Source organism: Lepidochelys kempii, chromosome 9 (assembly GCF_965140265.1).
Source record: "Lepidochelys kempii isolate rLepKem1 chromosome 9, rLepKem1.hap2, whole genome shotgun sequence".
Lineage (NCBI taxonomy): Eukaryota > Metazoa > Chordata > Testudines > Cheloniidae > Lepidochelys > Lepidochelys kempii.
Window position 1 is genome coordinate 9,595,813 of NC_133264.1, and position 21,127 is coordinate 9,616,939.

General features: G+C 41.0%; 1 protein-coding gene across 2 annotated transcripts in view; it reads left to right on the top strand.

Moving 5' to 3' along the window:
• LAMP3 (lysosomal associated membrane protein 3) overlaps positions 1 to 18,394 on the top strand; it is a 33,734-nt gene extending 15,340 nt beyond the window's left edge. Inside the window, exons 3-7 of one of the 2 annotated variants that reach the window (XM_073359267.1) lie at positions 645 to 767; positions 4,890 to 4,947; positions 6,417 to 6,581; positions 13,522 to 13,682; positions 16,066 to 16,154. In XM_073359267.1, the coding sequence (XP_073215368.1) occupies positions 645 to 767; positions 4,890 to 4,947; positions 6,417 to 6,581; positions 13,522 to 13,661 (486 nt within the window). In that variant the 3' untranslated portion in view covers positions 13,662 to 13,682; positions 16,066 to 16,154. Of the gene's footprint in view, positions 1 to 644; positions 768 to 4,889; positions 4,948 to 6,416; positions 6,582 to 13,521; positions 13,683 to 16,065 lie in introns of both variants that reach the window. The other variant, XM_073359268.1, reaches the window with a different exon arrangement.
• The last annotated feature ends 2,733 nt before the right edge of the window (positions 18,395 to 21,127 follow it).

Here is a 21,127-nt window from a genome sequence, read left to right on the forward strand (position 1 = left end):
CAGAATAACCTGCCCATATGGAAAAGGTTGTCCTAATTTCCATTAGGTAGAGGTTTGGATTATACCATGAATCATTGGAATTTATATCCTTTCCAAAGCAAATGGTTTCTTGTTTTGTGTTTTTAATCCTTACTATTGTAAACCTTTTCATTTTGATTCTAAATGTTGTTTAAATGTGATGACTGCTAAGTGCAGATGGAAGTATATGTTACTCACTATGGTCCAAAACTAAGCATAGCGCCTCACACCACTAAAGGACCCTGTTTCTAACCTGCAGACCTATTCTGCTCCAGGGTATCTCCTTACCAGATGGCGATGCATTGTTTTATTATGTGAGAAAGGTCCACAGAGGGTTAGATTGAAGTGTTCTCAGCCTTAAAGGGACCCAAATCAGATTAGAGTTCAGGTCTGCAGAAATGATGTTAGGGACACGCAGAGCAATCTGCAGTGCTAAGTCCCTGGAAGTACGAGATCAGACTGGATAATGCAGCCCAAGGTCTCTTGCATGGTAGTCAACCGCAAGGCTATTGATCCAGACTCATCGATTCGATTTCAGAAAGCTCTTAAGTGTCTGTGTATTTCTTTTTTTTGTTTGTTTTGTCTCTAACTGAGCTACACTGGAATTTTTTTTTTTGTCTCCACAGCAGAAGAAGGGATACTTCAATATTGATCCCAGCATCACACAAACATCTGGAAGCTGTGGAAATCGGCAATCAAATCTGAACTTAACTTTTAACGGAGGCTTTATAAGCTTCACCTTTGTAAAGGTAATTGTTGCACTCTAATTTTTTACAGCAAGGCAGAGGTCAGAGCTGGGGAATTGGGATTCAATTCCTCGGTTCTATAGCCAGCACACTCAATGACTCATTGCATGATCATGGGCAAGTCATTTCATCTCCCTGTTCCTCATTTTCTCCATCTGCAAAGACTTCACAGGGTGTTCTGATGCTCAATAAATTATTGTCAGTAAAGTGCTCTGAGATCCTCTGGTTGAAGGCACTAGAGAAAGGCGAAGTATTGATATTACAACAGGGTATCACTCAAAACCTGGATGTGGATTTCACACAGCTCAAAATATGGGGCTTTTTATACATGAATTTTTGGTTTGGCCCATTATAAAGAGAGGAGACATTTGCAAATTCAGATTTCCTCCACCACCAAACTTCAGAGGTGTTTGGGTCCGGGGTTTAGTTTGGGGCCATCTCTATTCCAAACATCTATGTAGAATACAGTATGGCATGTCAGTGACCATGTTATTCTGAATAAATACATCTGTGTGAATGTCAGGAATCTGGCACTGGGCCCTCAATTAAAGAGACAAGGGACTCTGGTTTATATGGGACACCCATGCCTAGGGTTTTGGTGTGCAGAGGGAATAGATTCTATGATGGCCAACAGGGATTGTGCCGTGACACCAGAAGTGCTACAAAGAGAAGTTTGTACTATGAATGCAATGGACAAGGCAGTCGACAAAAGGTCTTTAAAATGGAAAAGAGACTGTAATAAAACTGAAACATCATCAACTGCCTCTGTGATTTAATTTCACAAACCCACAAGATTGTTACATGAAGAGGGGCCCAAATCTGAACACACCTGAACTTTGGAAACATTTGGGTTTGGGTCTGAGCTTCATAGCTGAACCTTACCTATTAAATGGGTGAAACCAAAACTTTGATTTTGATTCAATGAGTCTTCCAGGACAGAATATCTCTGTCCTCCACACTGGTCAGGGAAATCATCCTAGGCCCCCATTAGCAACAGCTGTGTTAGGGAACATGCAAATGGTTAATCATCCAACATTCACAATTCACCTTTGGACAAAGGGCCAGATCCTCAACTGGTGTAAATTGGCATAGGTCTGTTGGAGACATTGGAGTGAGCAATGCCAGTTTATACCATCTACGGGTCTTGCCCAAAGTTGTTAATATTTGGCTAATGTGACGATATTAGATTCTGGTGAATAACCATCTCCCTTGGTTGACTGGAGACAGATTTCTAAAACTGCAGAGGAAAGAGGAATAAATGTGAGGCAAAGGAAAATATACAAAGTAAATGTTTGAAAATAAAGGATCGGTTAATATTTTAAGTGTTTGTTTTGGATGTGTTCTCCTTGCACTCAGAGAGCTGCATTCCTACCCTGCAAGGATCCTTAGACCAAGTCCTGTGATTCAAGTACATATAAGCGTCAGCTGGAGCAGCAGCACGAAGGATACTGATATGAAACCTTGAGAGTAGTGCATGCTCTCACCCCCAGAACAATGAGATTAATGGCACAGCATTGCACAATCTATCCTTCACTTAAAGATAAGCTTTCACAAGGGTGTCAGGGCTTTGAAATATGAGCTGTTCAGAACTCAGTTTGCTACAGTTTCAGTCTGGTACAGTCAACCTTCAGACTCTCAAGGACTGATTCTGGTCACAGGCAAACTGGTTTTATGCTAGGGTCATCAGATGTCCCGATTTTATTGGGACAGTCCTGATTTTTGGGTCTTTTTCTTATATAGGCTCCTATTACCCCCCCCCCCACCCCATCCCGATTTTTCACACTTGCTGTTTGGTCACCCTATTTTATGCTTGTATAGCTCCAGTCACTCCTGATTTGCATCAGTGTGTAACCGAGAGCAGAATCAAACCCTCAAGTCACATGTCTGCAGTGCTGAAATGTGATGACAGATAAATGAGTAGCTGCTTCTATGAACCCACATGCAGGTGTCCTTGCACAGGGTTTGAAAACAGGAAGGCCTGTAATGTACCAATCATATGCTCAGTAAGAAAAGATGTTTTATTCCTCAGAGTAGAATTGGTCCCATGTCTGGACAGAATGCAAGGTTGCTAATGGAGATGGCAACTTATTTGTGATATGGACACTTGTCTGTTAGGAACTTCACTGACAACTGCTTCTCACTGGAGTATAGTGATTAGAGTGGGACATTAGGAGTCAACATTCCTAGGTTCGCTGTGTGATCTTGTGCAAATCATTAGCCCTCTTATACTTTGGTTTAACCATCTGTAAAATAGGCATTCTAATATTTCCCTCACAAAGGTGTTATGAGGTGTAAATGGCATTTGTAAAGGGCTTGAAATCTTCAGTGCTATAGAAAGAGCCATGGTATAATTTTTCCTCTTTTTCTGACTATGGAGTTTCACACATTTTCTATTATTGTTGGTGAAACCTGTGAGCCTTAAGACTCTCCTTACTTCGAGAAGGAAAAGCACAAAAGGAGAATAGTTGCCAGCTGGCAATTATCCAGCAGTCTAACCCTCCAGTCCTTCCATACAGAGCTGTAGCTGAAGCCACTAGTAATTCAGCCTCGCAGCAGGGCTGCAAGAGGAGGTCCAAATTCTAAACCTGAAACTTGTGTTTCTATCATTTAAAATATTGCTCCTTGGGAATAGCCTCATAAGATACAACTCTCATTTCCGTGAGGATTCCAGGGCAGAGCAATCAATCACACTCCACCAGGCTTTAGTGCAATACCCATGCAGGATGGTCAGCTGAAAATACCACAGTCAGCTGTCACAATATCAGGTATTTTCCACTCCACAAAGCTGCAAGCCTGTGAAATCAAGCTGGTCTTGTGGGAGGTGTGAGCAATTACAGAAGTTATAGAAAGGAACATTCCTGTTACAGTTTCCTCTCTTGTTTTGCGATGTGCTTCTATCTGAAATTGTTGTTACACTGAATGGAAGGTAAGCAAAACCCAAACTGGAAAGAGGAGATCTCTACTCACAGTGGAAATGCACAAATTGTTGCAGACATCCTGTCCCAAGCACCTTGAATCCAGGAGCTGCTGCCGTGAGACTGATTTAAAGCCACCATTCAGCTCTGTGTAAGTCATACATAAATTCAACTAAAGACAGCAGTGTGGAGATTCTCCCTCCAAGTATAAAAGCAGAACCTGGGTAGAAAAATAAAAGGTCTCATCGTGTGCCTATTAACTTGTGTAATAGAAAAACTTGCTGAAGCCTCACCTACATGCGACTACCACAAATGACAGGGGAATGTGTAGACACAAGAGTGAGATAATATCTTTTATTGGACCAACTTCTGTTGGTGGGAGAGACGAGCTTTGGTGCTTACACAGCTCTTCTTCAGGCCAGCTCTGTGTAAGCTCTAAAGCTTGTCTCTCTTACCAACGAAAGTTGGTCCAATAAAAAATATTACCTCACCTATCTTGTCTCTAATATCCTGAGCCCAACACGGTTACAACAACACTGCATATGAAAATATATGGCTTATACTCACATACAACACCTGCAAATCACACCCACATGATCCACTTAAACTGAACTAAGCATTAGCTGCAGTGTATATGGCAGGGTGCTTGTACCAGACTCCGGCACCAGAATGTTAAAATAAAGTCCCTATGGCTGAGGGAGTTGAGTCTCAGGATCTGATGGGAGGATTTTTTTGATATGTTCCCATCTTGAATAATTGTGTGATCTCATCATTGCTACCTTAGCCCATTTTTCCTCGTTCACCCTTGGTTTATTTTTAATGACCCTCATGGGTTGTTGTCAAATTTGAATCTAAACTCTTCAGGGCCGGGACTGTTAGCCAGACTCTCAATCACTATAAATGAGCACAGCTCCATTGAAATCAATAGAACTGAAATTATACCAGATGATAACCTGGCCCTGTGACTTTTTGCTTTTGTAAAGCATCTGGAAAATTAATAATAATCTCGAAGCACCACAGGGCAATGGAATTTAAGTTTCTTCCACAAAACACCTGCTTTGTTTAGCAAGACAATAACTATTTCTTCTCATATCCTCCGTGAGTCCATTTTGCTGGGTTTGTCTTCCCTGTTCTGCAGTATACGGTGTATTATATTTCACAAACATTAAGGCGCAATGGCAGCTAATGATATTCATTTGTTATTTTGCAGAAAGATAGAATCTATTACATCAGTACAGTTGAGGCCAGCTTAAAGATACACTCCGTGGGTAAGTGTTTGTGTATTTTATATTCGCAGTGTTAATTTCATTTCCAAACCATTCTTGATTTAATTTTGTTGTGATTTTTTTCTTATCAGTTATTTTCAGTTTTCTGCATATCTGGGGTCTACATATCTGAGGGTGGATTTAGGCTGCCTTAGCTTAAGAGCCATGATTTTGCTGATAGGTGACTGTATTTTAGTCACTCTTTCAAGTTAGCCTCTACCTAAACTTTTATGGTTTAAAAATCAAAAAGATGTTAGTAAGTTGCAGTTAACTCATCACAATTATTTTTTCCTACTTGTGCCTCCAACTCATTCCTATACCTCTCAACTGTCCTTGATATAGACTGGAGAAGGGTCCAAACCCAAATACCACTCAGCTTTGGGAAAGTTTTGTATCTGCACCCAGAGAGAAACTTTGTGACTTATAAACTTTGTCACTTGTAAACCAGAAATGTTGTGACTTATAAACCAGAAACAAGCACACACACCACAGAAATTCAGATCTGTATACAGCTTCCAAACACCTCAAAGTGTAGGAGTGGTCATGTCAGGCATGTTGGTTTGGCCCAGTGTAAATATAAGAACCAATTGTAAAATTTGGATCCTAACCCAGTCTCTTTTTTAATAACTCTTGGTGTCAAGATCTGTAATTTTGTCTCTGACCCATCTTCACAACAGACCCAAGTTTTTCTCTTTCTCACACAGGCCTGGTGCTGACAGCTTTACCATAAATGAGTGACATCTGAAGTGCTAACTCATGGAAAACAATTCTAGAGAGAATGCTATTTAGTCAAAGTGATGAATCCTGCACCATCATTATATATTTTCCTTATTATTTTTGACCCACATGTTATTCATTAGTCTTGTGATTCATGCTTGTTATTCTCTGGCCAACAGAAAAAGAATGAAACTAAAGTAATCATTCAAGCAGGGGTGTCCTGATAGCGCTGGAGACTATGGCCCAGATCCTCAAAGGTATTTATTTAAATGGGAGTTAGGTGCCTACATGCCTTTCAGGATCTGAGCTTATGTGCTCGATTATCTTCTCACGTATGAGAATTCCATTGACTTTAATGGAGCTACTTCTGATTAATAACACCAAAAGGGAAAGAAGGAGCAGGCCCAAAGGACATGCCTATCTAGGGCTACCCTCAGTGCCAATTTTCACAGAGAATTTCAGGTAAGGTTTGAAGAAGCATGTGAATTGTTGTGTGCTTTTCCAAACCCATCCCAAACTCTCATCTTCCCAAGGTCTGCTCATTAAAGCAGCCATTAAAAAACATCTTTGGGGCTGATAAACATTGTGACACAAAGACTGTTCCAATATGCACCCACAGAAGTGGCTACTGCCCTCCCAAAGCGTTGTGGAACAAAGGCTCTTTAGAATCAGCCACCACTCATCCTCAGAAATGTTTCCATAGAGTTATTGTCTCTTCCAATTTGTCTCTCTCTCTCTCTCTTTGTGGCCTCCAGGTTCATGGCATAATGTTACAAGCAAGCAGCTGTTTACAGCTACGATGGGGAATTCATTTAAGTGTCTCAGCAAACAGATGGTGAACCTGGCAGACAACTTCCAGCTGCTCACTGTTAACACCCAACTCCAAGCCTTTGCCATTGTTGGTAACCAGTTTGGGAAAGGTATGTTAGAGAGTTAGCTCATTCAGGCTTATTTTGTGGCTCCAGAAGCTAAAGATTTGCAACTGGATAGCATTTCAATGTTATTAATGTAGCCAGGAGGCTTTTCTCACTGTGGGCTGGCAGGCTGGAGATATGGTGGCTCTGTTAAATATGTGGAAAATCAATGTAAAGTAATGGCTCTCTAAGGCAAACTGCTTCCCCAGTGCTTCCACCTGCCAGCTGTTGGTATCATCGGTCTCTCCCACTCATACTTCAGGCCAGGGCATGAAGCAGAAAGCCTCTCTTTGACTTTTGGCTCCTTTCCCTCTGCCTATAAACATGCTCTATTTCCCTTCATCCTTAAAAATTTACCATCCTTGACCATACCTGTCTCTCAGAGACTGTTCTATACCCCACCTCCTCTTGCTTTCCCAATGCTACTAGAAATGTATTTACAACCATTGCATTGGCTTCCTGTCCTCCTACCCATTGTATACAGAGTCCATTTCAAGGTCTCTGTTGTCAAAGCTGTCTCTGGGACTAGCTACCTTGGAGAACATCTATCCCTTTAGAACCAAGATTTCCCACAACAGCTCCACTTCACTGGAATGATGAAACTGCCATCCAGTAGGGAACACCTGTGGCATGCAGGAGATGGAACTTTTAGTAGGTCTTGACCTAGAGACTATGGAACTCACTATCAGAAAAGGTCCAGCAAGAATGACCACCAGCCTGCCTATATTCAACACTAAATGCAAAGCTCATCTCTTCAAGTTGGCTTTCCTTGAACAAGCTCCTCTTGTATACAGACATGCAAACACAAACCAGTCGAGTAGCTTAGTGCTACCCACTCAGAAGAAAGAGAAAGGATGATCACTATTGTCTTTTGCTTTTAATTCATATAAGGTGCTAATATTCTATGATAATGGCACCATACCCAAACCTAAGCAGTCAAGCAGATTTCTCATTTCTCCTGCCATTTACACACATTAAAAGAAAAGGCGCATAGCTCTTCCTTTGCCCTCTGATGTTCTACTTGCTTTCAAAAGATCATTTCCTTGATTCCCCTTCCCTGTCTAATTTTCTCTTTTGACTCTGTTAAAACTAAATTGTTGTTCTTCCTTTGTTAGTTCAGCATTTCAGCTCCTCCTCCTCCAGGCAGGCTAGTACTTCTCATTATGCATAGAAGGTAATACAGTGGGAAACTGTGTGTTTTTCTCTACTACTGCTTCCTGGCTCTGTAGACTATGGAGGACCTTGGTCACTCTCAAAATTTGTCCCTATCCCTTTCTGTCAAGGGCATATTTTTCCAGTTGAGGGTAATTCACATTAAAAGCTCTTACACTTTGCTCACTGTTATCCCTCCATCTTCTCCTTATTAGTCATGAGGTTGGACACCACAAGGATGTCCTTCCAAGAAATGCCTTGTTTGGTTGTGTCTTCCATCATCCTAACAACATGCCCGGTCCAATGAAGTGATTGGGACTTCACTACATTTACTATACTGGGTTCTTCATGGACCCCCTGCAGTTCCCTATGACATCATCTTCTTCACGTTTCCCCCCCCCAATGTATTTTTAAAAGTTCTTAAAATTAAAGCTGAATTTGCAAGATTTAGTTGGCATTTGTTTTAACGTAAACACATTCTGACAAAGGTTTTTTCCATACAACAAAACTGAGCTGATGTGGATCATAGTTGGTCTCCAAATTCAGATCTGAACTACCCAAAAGAATAAAGAGGTTTATTCAGACCTGGGATTTTGGTATGGTAACACATGGAAAAGGCCTATTAGATCATATAGTCTGTCTCCCTATAACAGGAGATAGCCTGCTAATCAAGGACATCTCCAAAATGATGTTATATTGGATCTTAGCCAAAAGGCCAGAAGGCAGGTAGCTTTGGTTAAAAAAATTCCCCCAATGGCTAAGAAACAGTTATGACAAAGTTACATACTGTTCTATATGCAGATGATGCATGAAAAATCCCCAGTGAAAGCTGGCTCTATAAAGCAGCCACACAAATTGCCTTCTTACGTCACGTCTCTGAGACAGTGCAGTTTCACTTCCATTGCACCAGATTTGCTTATCTTTAAAAAAAAAAAAAAAAGGAAGAAAGAAAACACCAGCAGGAGTGACAGTGGGTTTCAAGATACTTATGATTTTGTATAAACCACAATGGAGTTACATTAGGGAGGAGTTTGGCCTGTTCTGGTTTGTTTGGAAACCCCTAAAAGTTACTTTTGAATCACACTTCCATATACTGGAAATAGTTCTCAGTGCTCACAACCCAGAGTTGCCCCCAAACCAACATCCCTGATCCAGACATCCGCAGACTTGTGGAGAGTTTGAATGTAGATTACAGCAGCTGCGTAGCTTTAATACAGTCCTGAATTCACCAAAGGCTTACTTTTAAAAAAAGTGGCACCCAGCACCAGATGAAACCACCGAGCTAGTCCACCAACAGGATCAGGTAAGAACTGGATCAGGAGTGGGGGGATAAGCAGTGTGGTAGTTCTGGAATTATAGATGACATTTTATACTCCAGAATATGCTCCAGATTAGTTACATATTGCTGGTGTAAAGATTCCCCTCTGCTGAGAAGATTAAACGAAGCCACAGGTCACCAAAGCCTGTAGCAATGCAGACACTATTACCAGGAGGTTAAAAAGAATTGAAGTTAAGATTAACAGCAGGAAAAAGAATCATACAGTTTTACTAACACTCTGTGATTTAGTATTGTATGTCATAGACATGGAGAGACTTTTATCTTTCTTGGAGGACAGTCAACATCTTTCCTTCCTGCTGTGCCCAAGGTACTAGGCATAATTCACAGTGGAAGAAAGTTACTTGGACACTAGCATATTTTGGGTGTAAACTGGATTGGCTGCTGAGCTGTGATGATTCGTGATCATATGTAAAGGATTTAATTGATCAGAGGAAACTACTGTACTCAAAGCATCACATAAGAGGCCTTCTGACAGTGGCCAATTGCCAGATGACCCAGAGGGAATGAACAGAACAGGTAATCATCAAGTGATCCATTCCCTGTTGCTCATTCCCAGCTTCTGGCAAACAGAGGCTAGGGATACCATCCCGTCCATCCTGGCTAATAGCCATTGATGGACCTATCCTCCATGAATTTATCTAGTTCTTTTTTGAACAATGTTATAGTCTTGGCCTTCACAACATCTTCTGGCAAAGAGTTCCACAGGTTGACTGTGCGTTGTGTGAAGAAATACTTCCTTTTGTTTGTTTTAAACCTGCTGCCTATTAATTTCATTTGGTGACTCCTAATTCTTGTGTTATGAGAAGGAGTAAATAGCACTTCCTTATTTGCTTTCTCCACACCAGTCATAATTTTATAGACCACTATCATATACCGCCTTAGCTGTCTCTTTTCCAAGCTGAAAAATCCCAGTCTTATTGATCTCTCCTCACATGGAAGCCGTTCCATACCCTAATCATTTTTGTTGCCCTTTTCTGAACCTTTTCCAATTCCAATATATCTTTTTTGAGAGGGGGGCGACCTCATCTGCACGCAGTATTCAAGATGTGGGTGTACTATGAATTTATATAGAGGCAATACGATATTTCTGTCTTATTATCTATGCCTTTCTTAATGATGCCCAACATTCTGCTCGCTTTTTTGACTGCCACTGCACATTGAATAAATGTTTTCAGAGAACTATCCACAATGACTCCAAGATCTCTTTCTTGAGTGGTAACAGCTAATTTAGACCCCATTAGTTTATATGTATAGTTGACATTATGTTTTTCAATGTGCATCACTTTGCATTTATCAACAATGAATTTCATCTGCCATTTTGTTGCCCAGTCACCCAGTTTTGAGAGATCCTTCTGTAGCTTTTTGCAATCTGCCTGGGACTAAATTATATTGAGTAGTTTTGTATCATTTGCACATTTTGCCACCTCGCTGTTTATCCCTTTTCCCAGATCATTTAGGAATATGTTGAATAGGGCTGGTCCCAGTACAGACCCCTGGTGGACACCACTATTTACCATTCTGAAAACTGACCATTTATTCCTCCCCTTTGTTTCCTATCTTTTAACCAGTTACCAATCCATGACAGGACCTTCCCTCTTATACCATGACAGCTTACTTTGCTTAAGAGCCTTTGGTGAGGGACCTTCTCAAAGGCTTTCTGAAAATTTAAATACATTATATCCACTGGATCCCCCTTGTCCACATGCTTGTTGACCCGCTCAAAGAATTCTCGTAGATTGCTGAGGTATGCTTTCCCTTTACAAAAAACATGTTGACTCTTCTCCAACAAATTATGTAGATCCATGTGTCAGACAATTTTGTTCTTTACTATAGTTTCAACAAGTTTGCCTGGTATGAAGTCAAGTTTTCCACCCTGTAATTGCCGGGATCACCTCTGGGGCCCATTTTAAAAATTGGTGTCCTATTAGCTATCTTCCACTCATTTGGTCCAGAAGCTGATTTAAATGATAGTTTACAGAGTAAAGTTAGTAGTTCCGCAGTTTCACTTTTCAGTTCCTTCAGAACTCTTGGGTGAATACCATCTGGTCCTGGTGACTTCTTACTGTTTATTTTATCAATTTGTTCCAAAACCTCCTCTAATGACACCTCAATCTGGGACAGTTCCTCAGATTTGTCACCTAAAAAGAATGGCTCAGGTTTGGGAATCTCCCTCATATACTCAGCTGTGAAGACCGATGTAAAGAATTAATTGAGTTTCTCCGCAATGGCCTTACCGTCCTTGAGCGCTCCTTTAGCATCTCGATCGTCCAGTGGCCCCACTGGCTGTTTAGCAGGCTTCCTGCTTCTGATGTATTAAAAAAAATTTTGCTATTATTTTTTGAGTCTTTGGCTAGTTGTTCTTCAAATTCTTTTTTGGTCTTCCTAATTATATTTTTACACTTCATTTGCCAAAGTTCATGCTCCTTTCTATTTTCCTCACTAGGATTTAACTTCCACTTTTTAAAGGATGCCTTTTTGCCACTCACTGCTTCTTTTACTTTGTTGTTTAGCCATGGTGGCACTTTTTTTGGTTCTCTTACTATGTTTTTTAATTTGGGGTATAGATTTAAGTTGACCCTCTACAGTGAGTTAAGTTATATACTTAACTCTATTAAGTTGACCCTCTATTAAGAAGTTTCCATGCAGCTTGCAGGGATTTCACCTTTGGCGCTGTACCTTTTAATTTCTGTTTAACTAACCTCCTCATCTTTGTGTAGTTCCCCTTTCTGAAATTAAATGCTACAGTGTTGGACTGCTGTGGTGTTTTCCCCGCCACAGGGATGTTAAAGTTAATTATATTATGGTCACTATTACCAAGTGGTCCAGCTATACTCACCTCTTGGACCAGATCCTGTGCTCCACTTAGGACTAAACCAAGAACTGCCTCTCCTCTTGTGGGTTCCAGGACTAGCTGTTCCAATAAGCAGCCATTTAAGGTGTCGAGAAACTGTATCTCTGCATCCCGTCCTGAAGTGACATGTACCTAGTCAATATGGGGATAATTGAAATCCCCCATTATTACTGAGTTTTTTATTTTAATAGCTTCTCTAATCTCCCAGAGCACTTCAGTCACTATCACTATCCTGGTCAGGTGGTCTGTATGTATTCCTCCTGCTATATTCTTATGATTAGACCATGGAATTACTATCCATAGAGATTCTATGGTACAGTTTGGTTCATTTAAGATTTTTACTTCATTTTTGATTCTATGCTTTCTTTCACATATAGTGCCACTCCCCCACCAGCACGACCTGTTCTGACCTTCCAATATATTTTGTACCCTGGTATTACTGTGTCCCATTGATTATCCTCATTCTACCAAGTTTCTGTGATGCCTATTATATCAATATCCTAATTTAATATGAGGCACTCTATTTCATTCATCTTATTATTTAGACTTCTAGCATTGCTATATAAGCACTTTTAAAACTTGCTACTTTTTAGCTGTCTGCCATTACATGATGTAATTGAATGGGACTTTTTTTCATTTGACTGTTTCTCATCAGATCCTACCTGTATTTTATCATCTTCCATCCTCTCCTCCTTCTAGGACATAGAGAATCTCCATTAATAGATCCTCCCTAAGGGATGTCTCTGTCCAAACCATGTGCTCCTCCACACCTGTCGGCTTTCCCCCAGCCCTTAGTTTAAAAACTGCTCTAGGAACTTTTTAAAGTTAAGCGCCAGCAATCTGGTTCCATTTTGCTTTAGGCGGAGCCCATCCTTCCTGTATAGGCTCCCCTTTCCCCAAAGTTTCCCCAGTTCCTAATGAATCTAAACCCCTCCTCCATACACCATCGTCTCATCCATGCATCGAGACCCGGCAGTTCTGCCTGTCTAACTGGCCATGCACGTGGAACAGGAAGCATTTCAGAGATTACTACCATGGAGGTCCTGAACTTCAATCTCTTACCTAGCAGCCTAAATTAGGCCTTCAGGACCTCTCTCCTATCCCTCCCTATGTCATTGGTACCTACATGTACCATGACCACCAGCTCCTCCCTAGCACTACGTAAGTCTATCTAGATGTCTCGAGAGATCCGCAACCTTTGCACCAGGCAGACTATTAGGCAGGAGTAACCGAAAGCTGCACAGCAGAGGTTCTCCTTCATGTCAGATACCAGTCTTGCTCATTATTTTTAATCTGGCACTGTATGCATGGAGTACTCCACAGGTTCAAGCCCTAAATGTGTATCAGATTTTGTGTGTGTGTGTGTGTGTATGTGATAAAGCAGAACAGATTCTCCACAAAGAATATAGCTATTACCAAGTAGGCAAGTATGTTTTTGTGAGATGTGATCCCTCCATAAAGAAAAACCTACTGAGTTCAGCAATGACATAGAGTTCTGGGTTGTCCCCAGTAGCTATGTTCTTGAAAGTATCTACATTGGCATATATTCTAGGAGTGTGTTGTTTTGATCTAATGCATACTCTATATTCTAACTTTGATTGCAGAGGAAGAATGCTCTCTTGACAGAAACAGGAGAACAATCCCTATTGCATTGGGCCTGAGCATTCTGGGATTGTTTGTCATTGTACTTGCCTTCGGGCTAATTTCCAGAAGAAAGCCAAATAGAGGATATGAACGCATCTGAATTGCCCACACACTTCAAAATGTGCGTAGCAAGTATAGAGGCCTTGGGAATCTTGGCTTCCAGTTGTCAAATCTATAGTCAAAGAGCTATATTTTTAAATGAGATGAGGCCATGTGTTTAAAGCTAGCATGCAATATGTTGAAGAGGTAACACTTAAGATCTATTGTGTTCCTGAAAAAGAGCCAACAAAATTATGGGTGCTTAGAAGACAGAACAAATGATAAATGGATGAGTTTAGGGATATGCTGTTAGGGTCTAAGGAGATGGTCAACTATTGGGCATGTAAGACACTCTCTCACAGGACTAAGTCTATATTCACAGGAGATTCTGTAGAACCAGTGCTCAGTGATGCTCTTATGGGAAGCCACATGTGCAGAAGGGGGATTGGTCCTGCTTTGAGCAGGGGCTTGGACTAGATGCACTCCTGAGGACCCCTTCCAACCCTGATATTCAGTGATTCTATGACAAGAATCATCATGGCTGGACAGGTTGCCTCTGCTCCCCTCCACAAAAATGTGCACACTCACCCTATGAGCATTAGGGCTAGTATTATATTAGTCTCTGCTCTTTCCTACTAATTCCATTGGCTAAACAGGCCCTGCTGTGGCAATGTGAGATACATATTAGTGCTGTAGCACTTTCACAGACAGATCGGGCTGCTTTGATGCCCACTCCAGAGGCAGATTTTAAATGCTGGATAATTTTCTATTTTCTTGGGAGCTTTATTTCCATTTTTTAAAAAAACATAAAAAGGAAAAAGAAATATATCTAAGACAGTGGATTTCTTTTAAAATGTCGGCTCCAGGGGGATAGAATGAGCCATCTGTGGCTATAAAAAGCATGTCAGTATTAACCCCATGTCACAATACAGCATAGAGAGATCTAATACAGAAGGGCAGAAAACATGGGGTAGTGTCCTGAGACTCTACTGTGTATGTGTAGGTTAAGGCAGGGGTGAGTTCAGGTGGGCTCGGGGATCCAATGAGACCAATATTTAAGACGTTTTCTCTTGGGAGCTCCTGAATAAAATCACTTCCTATTCAGAATAGTTACAGTGATTGCCATAAAACTCAACAATTGCCATGCTGAGGTAATGATGATACTATGCTTTCTCCTATCCTAAGTATAGGAAGACACTCGGGTTATTAAAAACACACCATCGGTGAATATTTAATATTAAATGGTGTTGACTGCAGAAGGCCCACAAAGGTCTATGAACAAATGAAGACCCACTTAAGCTACATTTTGAAGATTCTTGTGGGACTTAAATGGTGTGTAGGCCCTCTGCACAAGGATGAATCTCATGCTTGTAAACTGAGGTGCTGGATCTGCACATGGAAATAATTTGGCTTAATTTTAAAGCATGCTGTATGGAATGCTTTGGTCTCTGTTTCCTACTAATTGTGTGATTGAGAGATATATACAGTAATTGATTTTGAGATGATTTTAAAGTGAGGGGTTTTGGTTGATTTAAATCTTCATCTTACAAAAGATTTACAAAGTTAAAAAGACAAACATACAAAAACCAAAAAACCTAACCCACTGTGACAAAATACATCAAAGTGAGGAGAAATTAAATATGAAAATATTTTAAAATGAGAGAGCAGTATAAAATAAGAGAACAGTGAAAACCCTCCCTATTAATAACGGTAATGAGCTACGTTCTGCTGTGAGTGGGAGTTTTGCCTGGATAAGGACTGCAGGATGGGAGTCTAGAAAAACGTGCTATATAAGGAATTCCTGATCACTTAGTTTAGTTTGAAAAAAATGCAATAATAAATAGATAACATTGGGCCAAAATTTTATATCAGTTAAGTAATAGCATAAATCTGGAGTAACTTCATTTACTGCAGTGGACTCACTCTGGATTTGCACCAGGGTAATTCAAATCACTATCTGGCCCATTTTGTTTAAAGTTTAAAAGTTGTTTTGATATTTTACTACTGCTTAGTTAAACCATTAATTGCTTTCTCACTTACACATTAAGGGAGAAAAATTCCCTCCACATGGATGCTGTGATGTGGGGCTGGTCTGTGTTATGCAGGAGGTCAGACTAGACGATCATCATGATTCATTCTGACCTTAAAATCTGTCTATGAAAGTAACTGTTCATTACCAGAAATGTTCTTTCGGTTTGCCTGTAAAAATGAAAGACCATTTTGCAGCACCTTTAAATCCACAAAAGCATCAAACTAAATTTAAAACCAGTCAGCAAAAGGAGAGGTACTTGGATATCATTGTAAAGTAGCGTAATAAGCAGAAGAGATATGGTCCTTTCAAACGACTACAACTGATCAAATGATTCTAATGTTCCAGTATTCAAAGATCACTTCATGAAGGGCTGACAGATTCAGTCAGTGTCAGCATCACTAAATTTTACCTAACATATTTTTTCCCCTTCTAGTGGAGGAGTGTGCAGCTGACTTCAACATCATTTTTCCTGCGATTGGCTTCTTCGTGATCTTTATCGCCGGCATCCTGGCACTCATCCTCTATGCGGTCTGCCTTAAGCGTAAATCATCTGCGTACCAGAGAATCTAGTAGATCAAAATAATTTCATATAAATAATGAGAATCATTTCATGAAAAGATTTTAGAATTTCAAGTCTGCCATAATTTTCCTTCTAATAACACTGTTAGAACAATGTAAAACGCCAGAGTATGTGTATCTAGTTATGAAATCAAGTACCTGGTCAGTTTATTGAGCTACCTGCAACTGAGAAGAAGGGGAACAGGTTTAATACAGTTCACTTGTGTTCAGAAAGAGGATTTTCAGTGGCCTATTTAAATTCAACTGTTGTTTTTACAACACAGTTTATGGATCATACGTAGGAAATGGGTTGCTATACGGAAGAGCACAAATTTGAAAACTGAATTTACAAAGAACATGCAATGTAACCATTACTCTCCCAGCATGTTACTGGCATTTTAAGGGCATAATCCTGAGGGCTGCTGAAGGAGCACAGCAGCTCACGGGATCAGGCTGTAAACCTTTCTGACTGGGTCCTTCTAAAGTTATGCATGTATACATTGTGTTTGTTTTATTCACAATTAAAGCCATGAAGTCTTTTAACATTTGATACCCAGTTGAAGAGAGACCTATTTACTCTTGCTTTAACTAGTCTTGATTACTGATAATTTAACTGTGTTTCATTGTGCAGTGCCCTGTGCCATTTTTATGGATGATGCAAAATAAATACATTCTATTGCATACTTTGGACTAGAGTTATAAATCAAACTGTTAGTGGTGAATAATGTTTGAGTTTATGTTTATCTTGTTTTTTTTCCGTGTTGGGGGGGAAGGGTCTTTTTTATTTAAAAAAAAAAGTTAAATGCAATCCTTTTCCTTGCAATGAGTAAAATGATAGATTTGTACCAACTGGCACTGATGCAGTGTACAATGCAAATGCAGCTATAGGGCCAGATCCATAGCTGGTGTAAATCAGCAAAGAGTCATTGAAGCCATTGACGCTATGGCCACTTATGCAAACTAAAAAGCCAGTGCAGATACAGTGATTTTTACACCAGCTGAGGAGTCAATGGACCTTCACTGCTTTACAGTTGCTGAGGATCTGGCCCTCAATGTGAACCCATTCTCTGACAATCAGTAACACCCAATCTACTCAATCCCAGGAACAGATGTTTTCAAGAAGCACGAACAAATGGCAGTAGAGATGTAGGTAGGGGCAATAGCTTGGTCAGGAAGTGTTGCCTTGAGTGTTATGGGAAGTAAGAGTAGGCAGCAAACTTGCTGCTTGAGCTGCTGCATGCAATTTTTTGGCAGGCACTTATGCTCATTTCCTGCCAGAATTTAGCTTAATATTTGGTGCGTGGCTTCTCTTCTGAGTAATTGTTCATATGCGTTTCTTAGGAGCTTCCAGCTTCAGTGGGGGGAAATCTACAGATTTAGTGGCTCTTGGTTGCAGGGTTTTGTTGCTAAATGTATTGTTTGAGGAAACATTCCATACAAAGTACGGGTTGCACAGGAGTAACATGCAGTGAGATTTTTAAGAATTGACCGTATAATATTCTGTATATTGGACATGCTGTCACACTAATACCACTCTTAACCCAATCCATTTCTTCTACTATTTGCTTTTTCTCATCTGAACGGATCATCAGTGCTGACAATGCTACCTAACCGAGCGGCCCCGCTTCTCCTTGCCATAGTTGTTCCTTGCCAAAGTCCACCTCTTCTCCAACATCTCGCACACAATGTTGGATCATAGAACTAGATACAAAAACACCCTGCTAAAATCCCTAACTCCCTTAGGCTTCAACTAAAAATCACAGTCTAGATCATGTACTACATCCTACTGCAAATGCAAGATACAACCTAACAAGAAAGGGCATATCACATATTATACCAAGCTCATACTTGTTCTTAGACAAAAAGCCAATAAGATAATAATGCAAAGCTTTATTTCCTTCACAAAGGGCAAATAAAGCCCAATATAAAAATTGGCTGCAAATAGCTGCAAGGAGAGGGGTGGGAGATTTAAATGCACTTCTTGAGAATACAGACACCATTAGCTTATTGACTTATCTCCTTAACTGTTATCCTGCCATTATCAATGGGTCCCAACATAATTACCTAGTTATGAAAATCATGTATGTGCTGTACTTTTCTACTGTTGGAGTTTCTGTAATAAAGATTGTTTTCAGCCATTTTAAATATGTGTGTTTTGTGAATTTGTTGTATCTGTTGAGTGCTGTGTTACATTGTGATGGGGTTTACAGACCCCTCACTAAGACTCAAAGAGTAATGGGGCAGTACTGGGCCAAGAAGGCCCTGCCCCTCAGCAGCTGCAAAGCATGCTCCAAATGGTGGGCCTGCTTAAAAGGAGAGTCTGAGAGGCAAGCAGGAGGAGTGGGAAGGATAGGCTAGTTGAAGCCTCTAGGACAGAGGAATTTACAGGGGAAGACCCTGGACTGGGTAAGTCCCAACTGGGCAGCCAATGCCTGACCCCCTTTTTCTTCATCCCTTCTAAGGGGGAGCAAGTGGACACTGGAAAGCGAGCTGGGAAGACCCAACTGACTGTTTTAAATATTGAGGCTGAAGGCGTAATCCTCTGCTGAGAGGGAATCTGAGTGCCATGACTATGCCCCAAACTCAGGGGAGAATGGGCTGGGGAGGAAGTGGCACAGGGGAAGCTGGGTAGTTGTACCAGCTAGCGATTCCCTTTCCCCCTTTCCCCTAGGATCCTGGGCTGGGATGCCCCTACCCCTTTTCCTGTGCAGCTCTGCCTGACCAGGGGAACCTGGGGAGCATTAGGGGGTGGTAGACTGTAATTTGACCTCTAGGCCTTCAGATTGCCTGGCAAGGTCATCCCAAGACAGACTGCTGAGCCATGGCCATGAGGGGAGATGATTTGGTCAGGAGAGTGGGAGGAGGAATAGATCTCCTCTAATGGCAGTGCCGATCTGTGAGGTAATGTGAGTACTATAAACTTAGATGTTGGAGTCAGTGCTGGATGAAGGTACTAGGGGAGGTAACTTCCAACAGCAATAAGTCAGCCAGAACCATTAGTGCTTGATTGTTGGTGCCAGCCCGAGTGTCCAAACTGCCATTTTCAGGGTTGACAAATCTGTACTGGACGCAGGGCCCAGGATATTCTTCGGGCCCTTCAGTGCTGAGCCAGAAGTTGGACTAGTAGTACTTATCCCTGTAGTAAGAGAGGGCTTTGTGTTCAGTTCTCTGAAGGAAAGTGAAGGTGAATAGTTCTTCTTAAGCCTCTCGAATTTCCCATTTTTAGGGAAGGAAGATTGGTGCCAGTAACCATATATGATCTAGTGCTCTGATCTACCTTGTCTTTGGACAACTATCAGTGCTGAGCTGTCTTTGGTGGCTGCTTCATGGCCTGTAGGTGCCAGATCAAACTTCTTACCACTCCTGGTCTTTGGAGTCACTTCTCAGCAGCCGAGGATGCTGACAAACTGGGATTTAGAGGTAGAAGCTCCCATCTGGGAGTTTGCTGCCTGTTCTTCTGAGTCTGAAGTAGTCCTTTTAGTTTGCTCCAAATAATATGTTAGCTGGATGTCTCTAGATTTTCCTTATTTTAAGGAGAACAAATGGCAGATGGAGCAACAGTCAGGCACATGGCTCTCGCTGAGGCAACTAAACAAGGGTTATGATCACCTGTAAGAAGAATGAGGCTGTCAAAAACCAGACAGGATTGAAGCCCAAATGCTTCACATCTGTCAGGTAAGTGGTTTTGGTGCAGAGTACTGAGAGAAATATAAGGGTTTGGGGTTTTTTTTGTTAAAGAGGTGGCGGGGGGGGTGGGGGGGGAGAGAGGGAATCTAGTGTTTTACCTAGCTAGATAAAACTAGGTTTGGTGAATGTGTGAAGGGTAGCAAGCAGACACAGCCTGGTTCTTTCTTGCTGCCATGGGCAGGGACAGGGTACTGATGCATGGTTTAAGCCCACGGCTGGGGAGGGGAGACATACAGAACACAGGTCCAATGGACACAGCTGTGCAAAGATTTCAATCTCATGCACATGGCTTGCATGCATACATACAGTGGGATCCACACAGTTGAATACTTGAAGAATGGATTTGTATTTAATCATATAACAAAAAATCATTATGCTAATATACAAGAAATATGGTCTATGCCAAAAGAGATTACATAAAGGATTTCTTGTGGGTGCCCACTTTCTTACTCTCAGCCTTCCTCTGGTCAGCAGTCTCTGCAGATCATTGTCAATGATGCAGCGACGTACTTTTGCTGCAGGCATGTTGAGCCACAGGAACAACTTTGTTGGTAGCAGTACTTTCCCAGCCAGCCACAAAACACCCAAGAGCCCACACTTCCCTTTCTCTACTGGCCCCTTCCTTCACCACACCCCATGTAACTTCCTGATCCTCACACCTGCGCATTCTAAAACATGTTGTTGTCTCATCTGTTCAAATGCTAACTTCACTGTTTATTTAAAAAATAAAAATAAAAATGAATAGGTTGCATTTTACTCTCCTGACATTCACAAAGAACACTATAAGGTTGTGGAAAAACAGGAAGCTTTTAACATGAAAATCAAAGTCCACACAGACCAGGGACACAGAAATGTGGTTTTGGCACACATCTTTGCAGGGACTTTCCTATTTCCCTTTAATTTCTAACGTATAATGCATATGGGGCTGACCAATATTTTAATAGTTCTAATGCTGTCCACTCTGTCACAACATGACAAGTTTTAGTATCTCTCTTCTTCTTACGGAAAATGTATTCAAAGTTCAAATGGACTATGCTGCTCACAGTCTACACATATTAATGTGTGTGTGGAAAGAGGGGACTAGTATTTGGACTTTCCTTATCTTTAATCTTATCCAACTCTCTAAATATGCCAGACTTTTTTTCCCCTCTTAATTCTCCCAATCTATCTAGATTGTAAAGCCCTTGGTTCTGAAACTATGTCCTTATCTGTGTCATATACAGTGGTAAGCACACTGTGGGTGTTTAAAA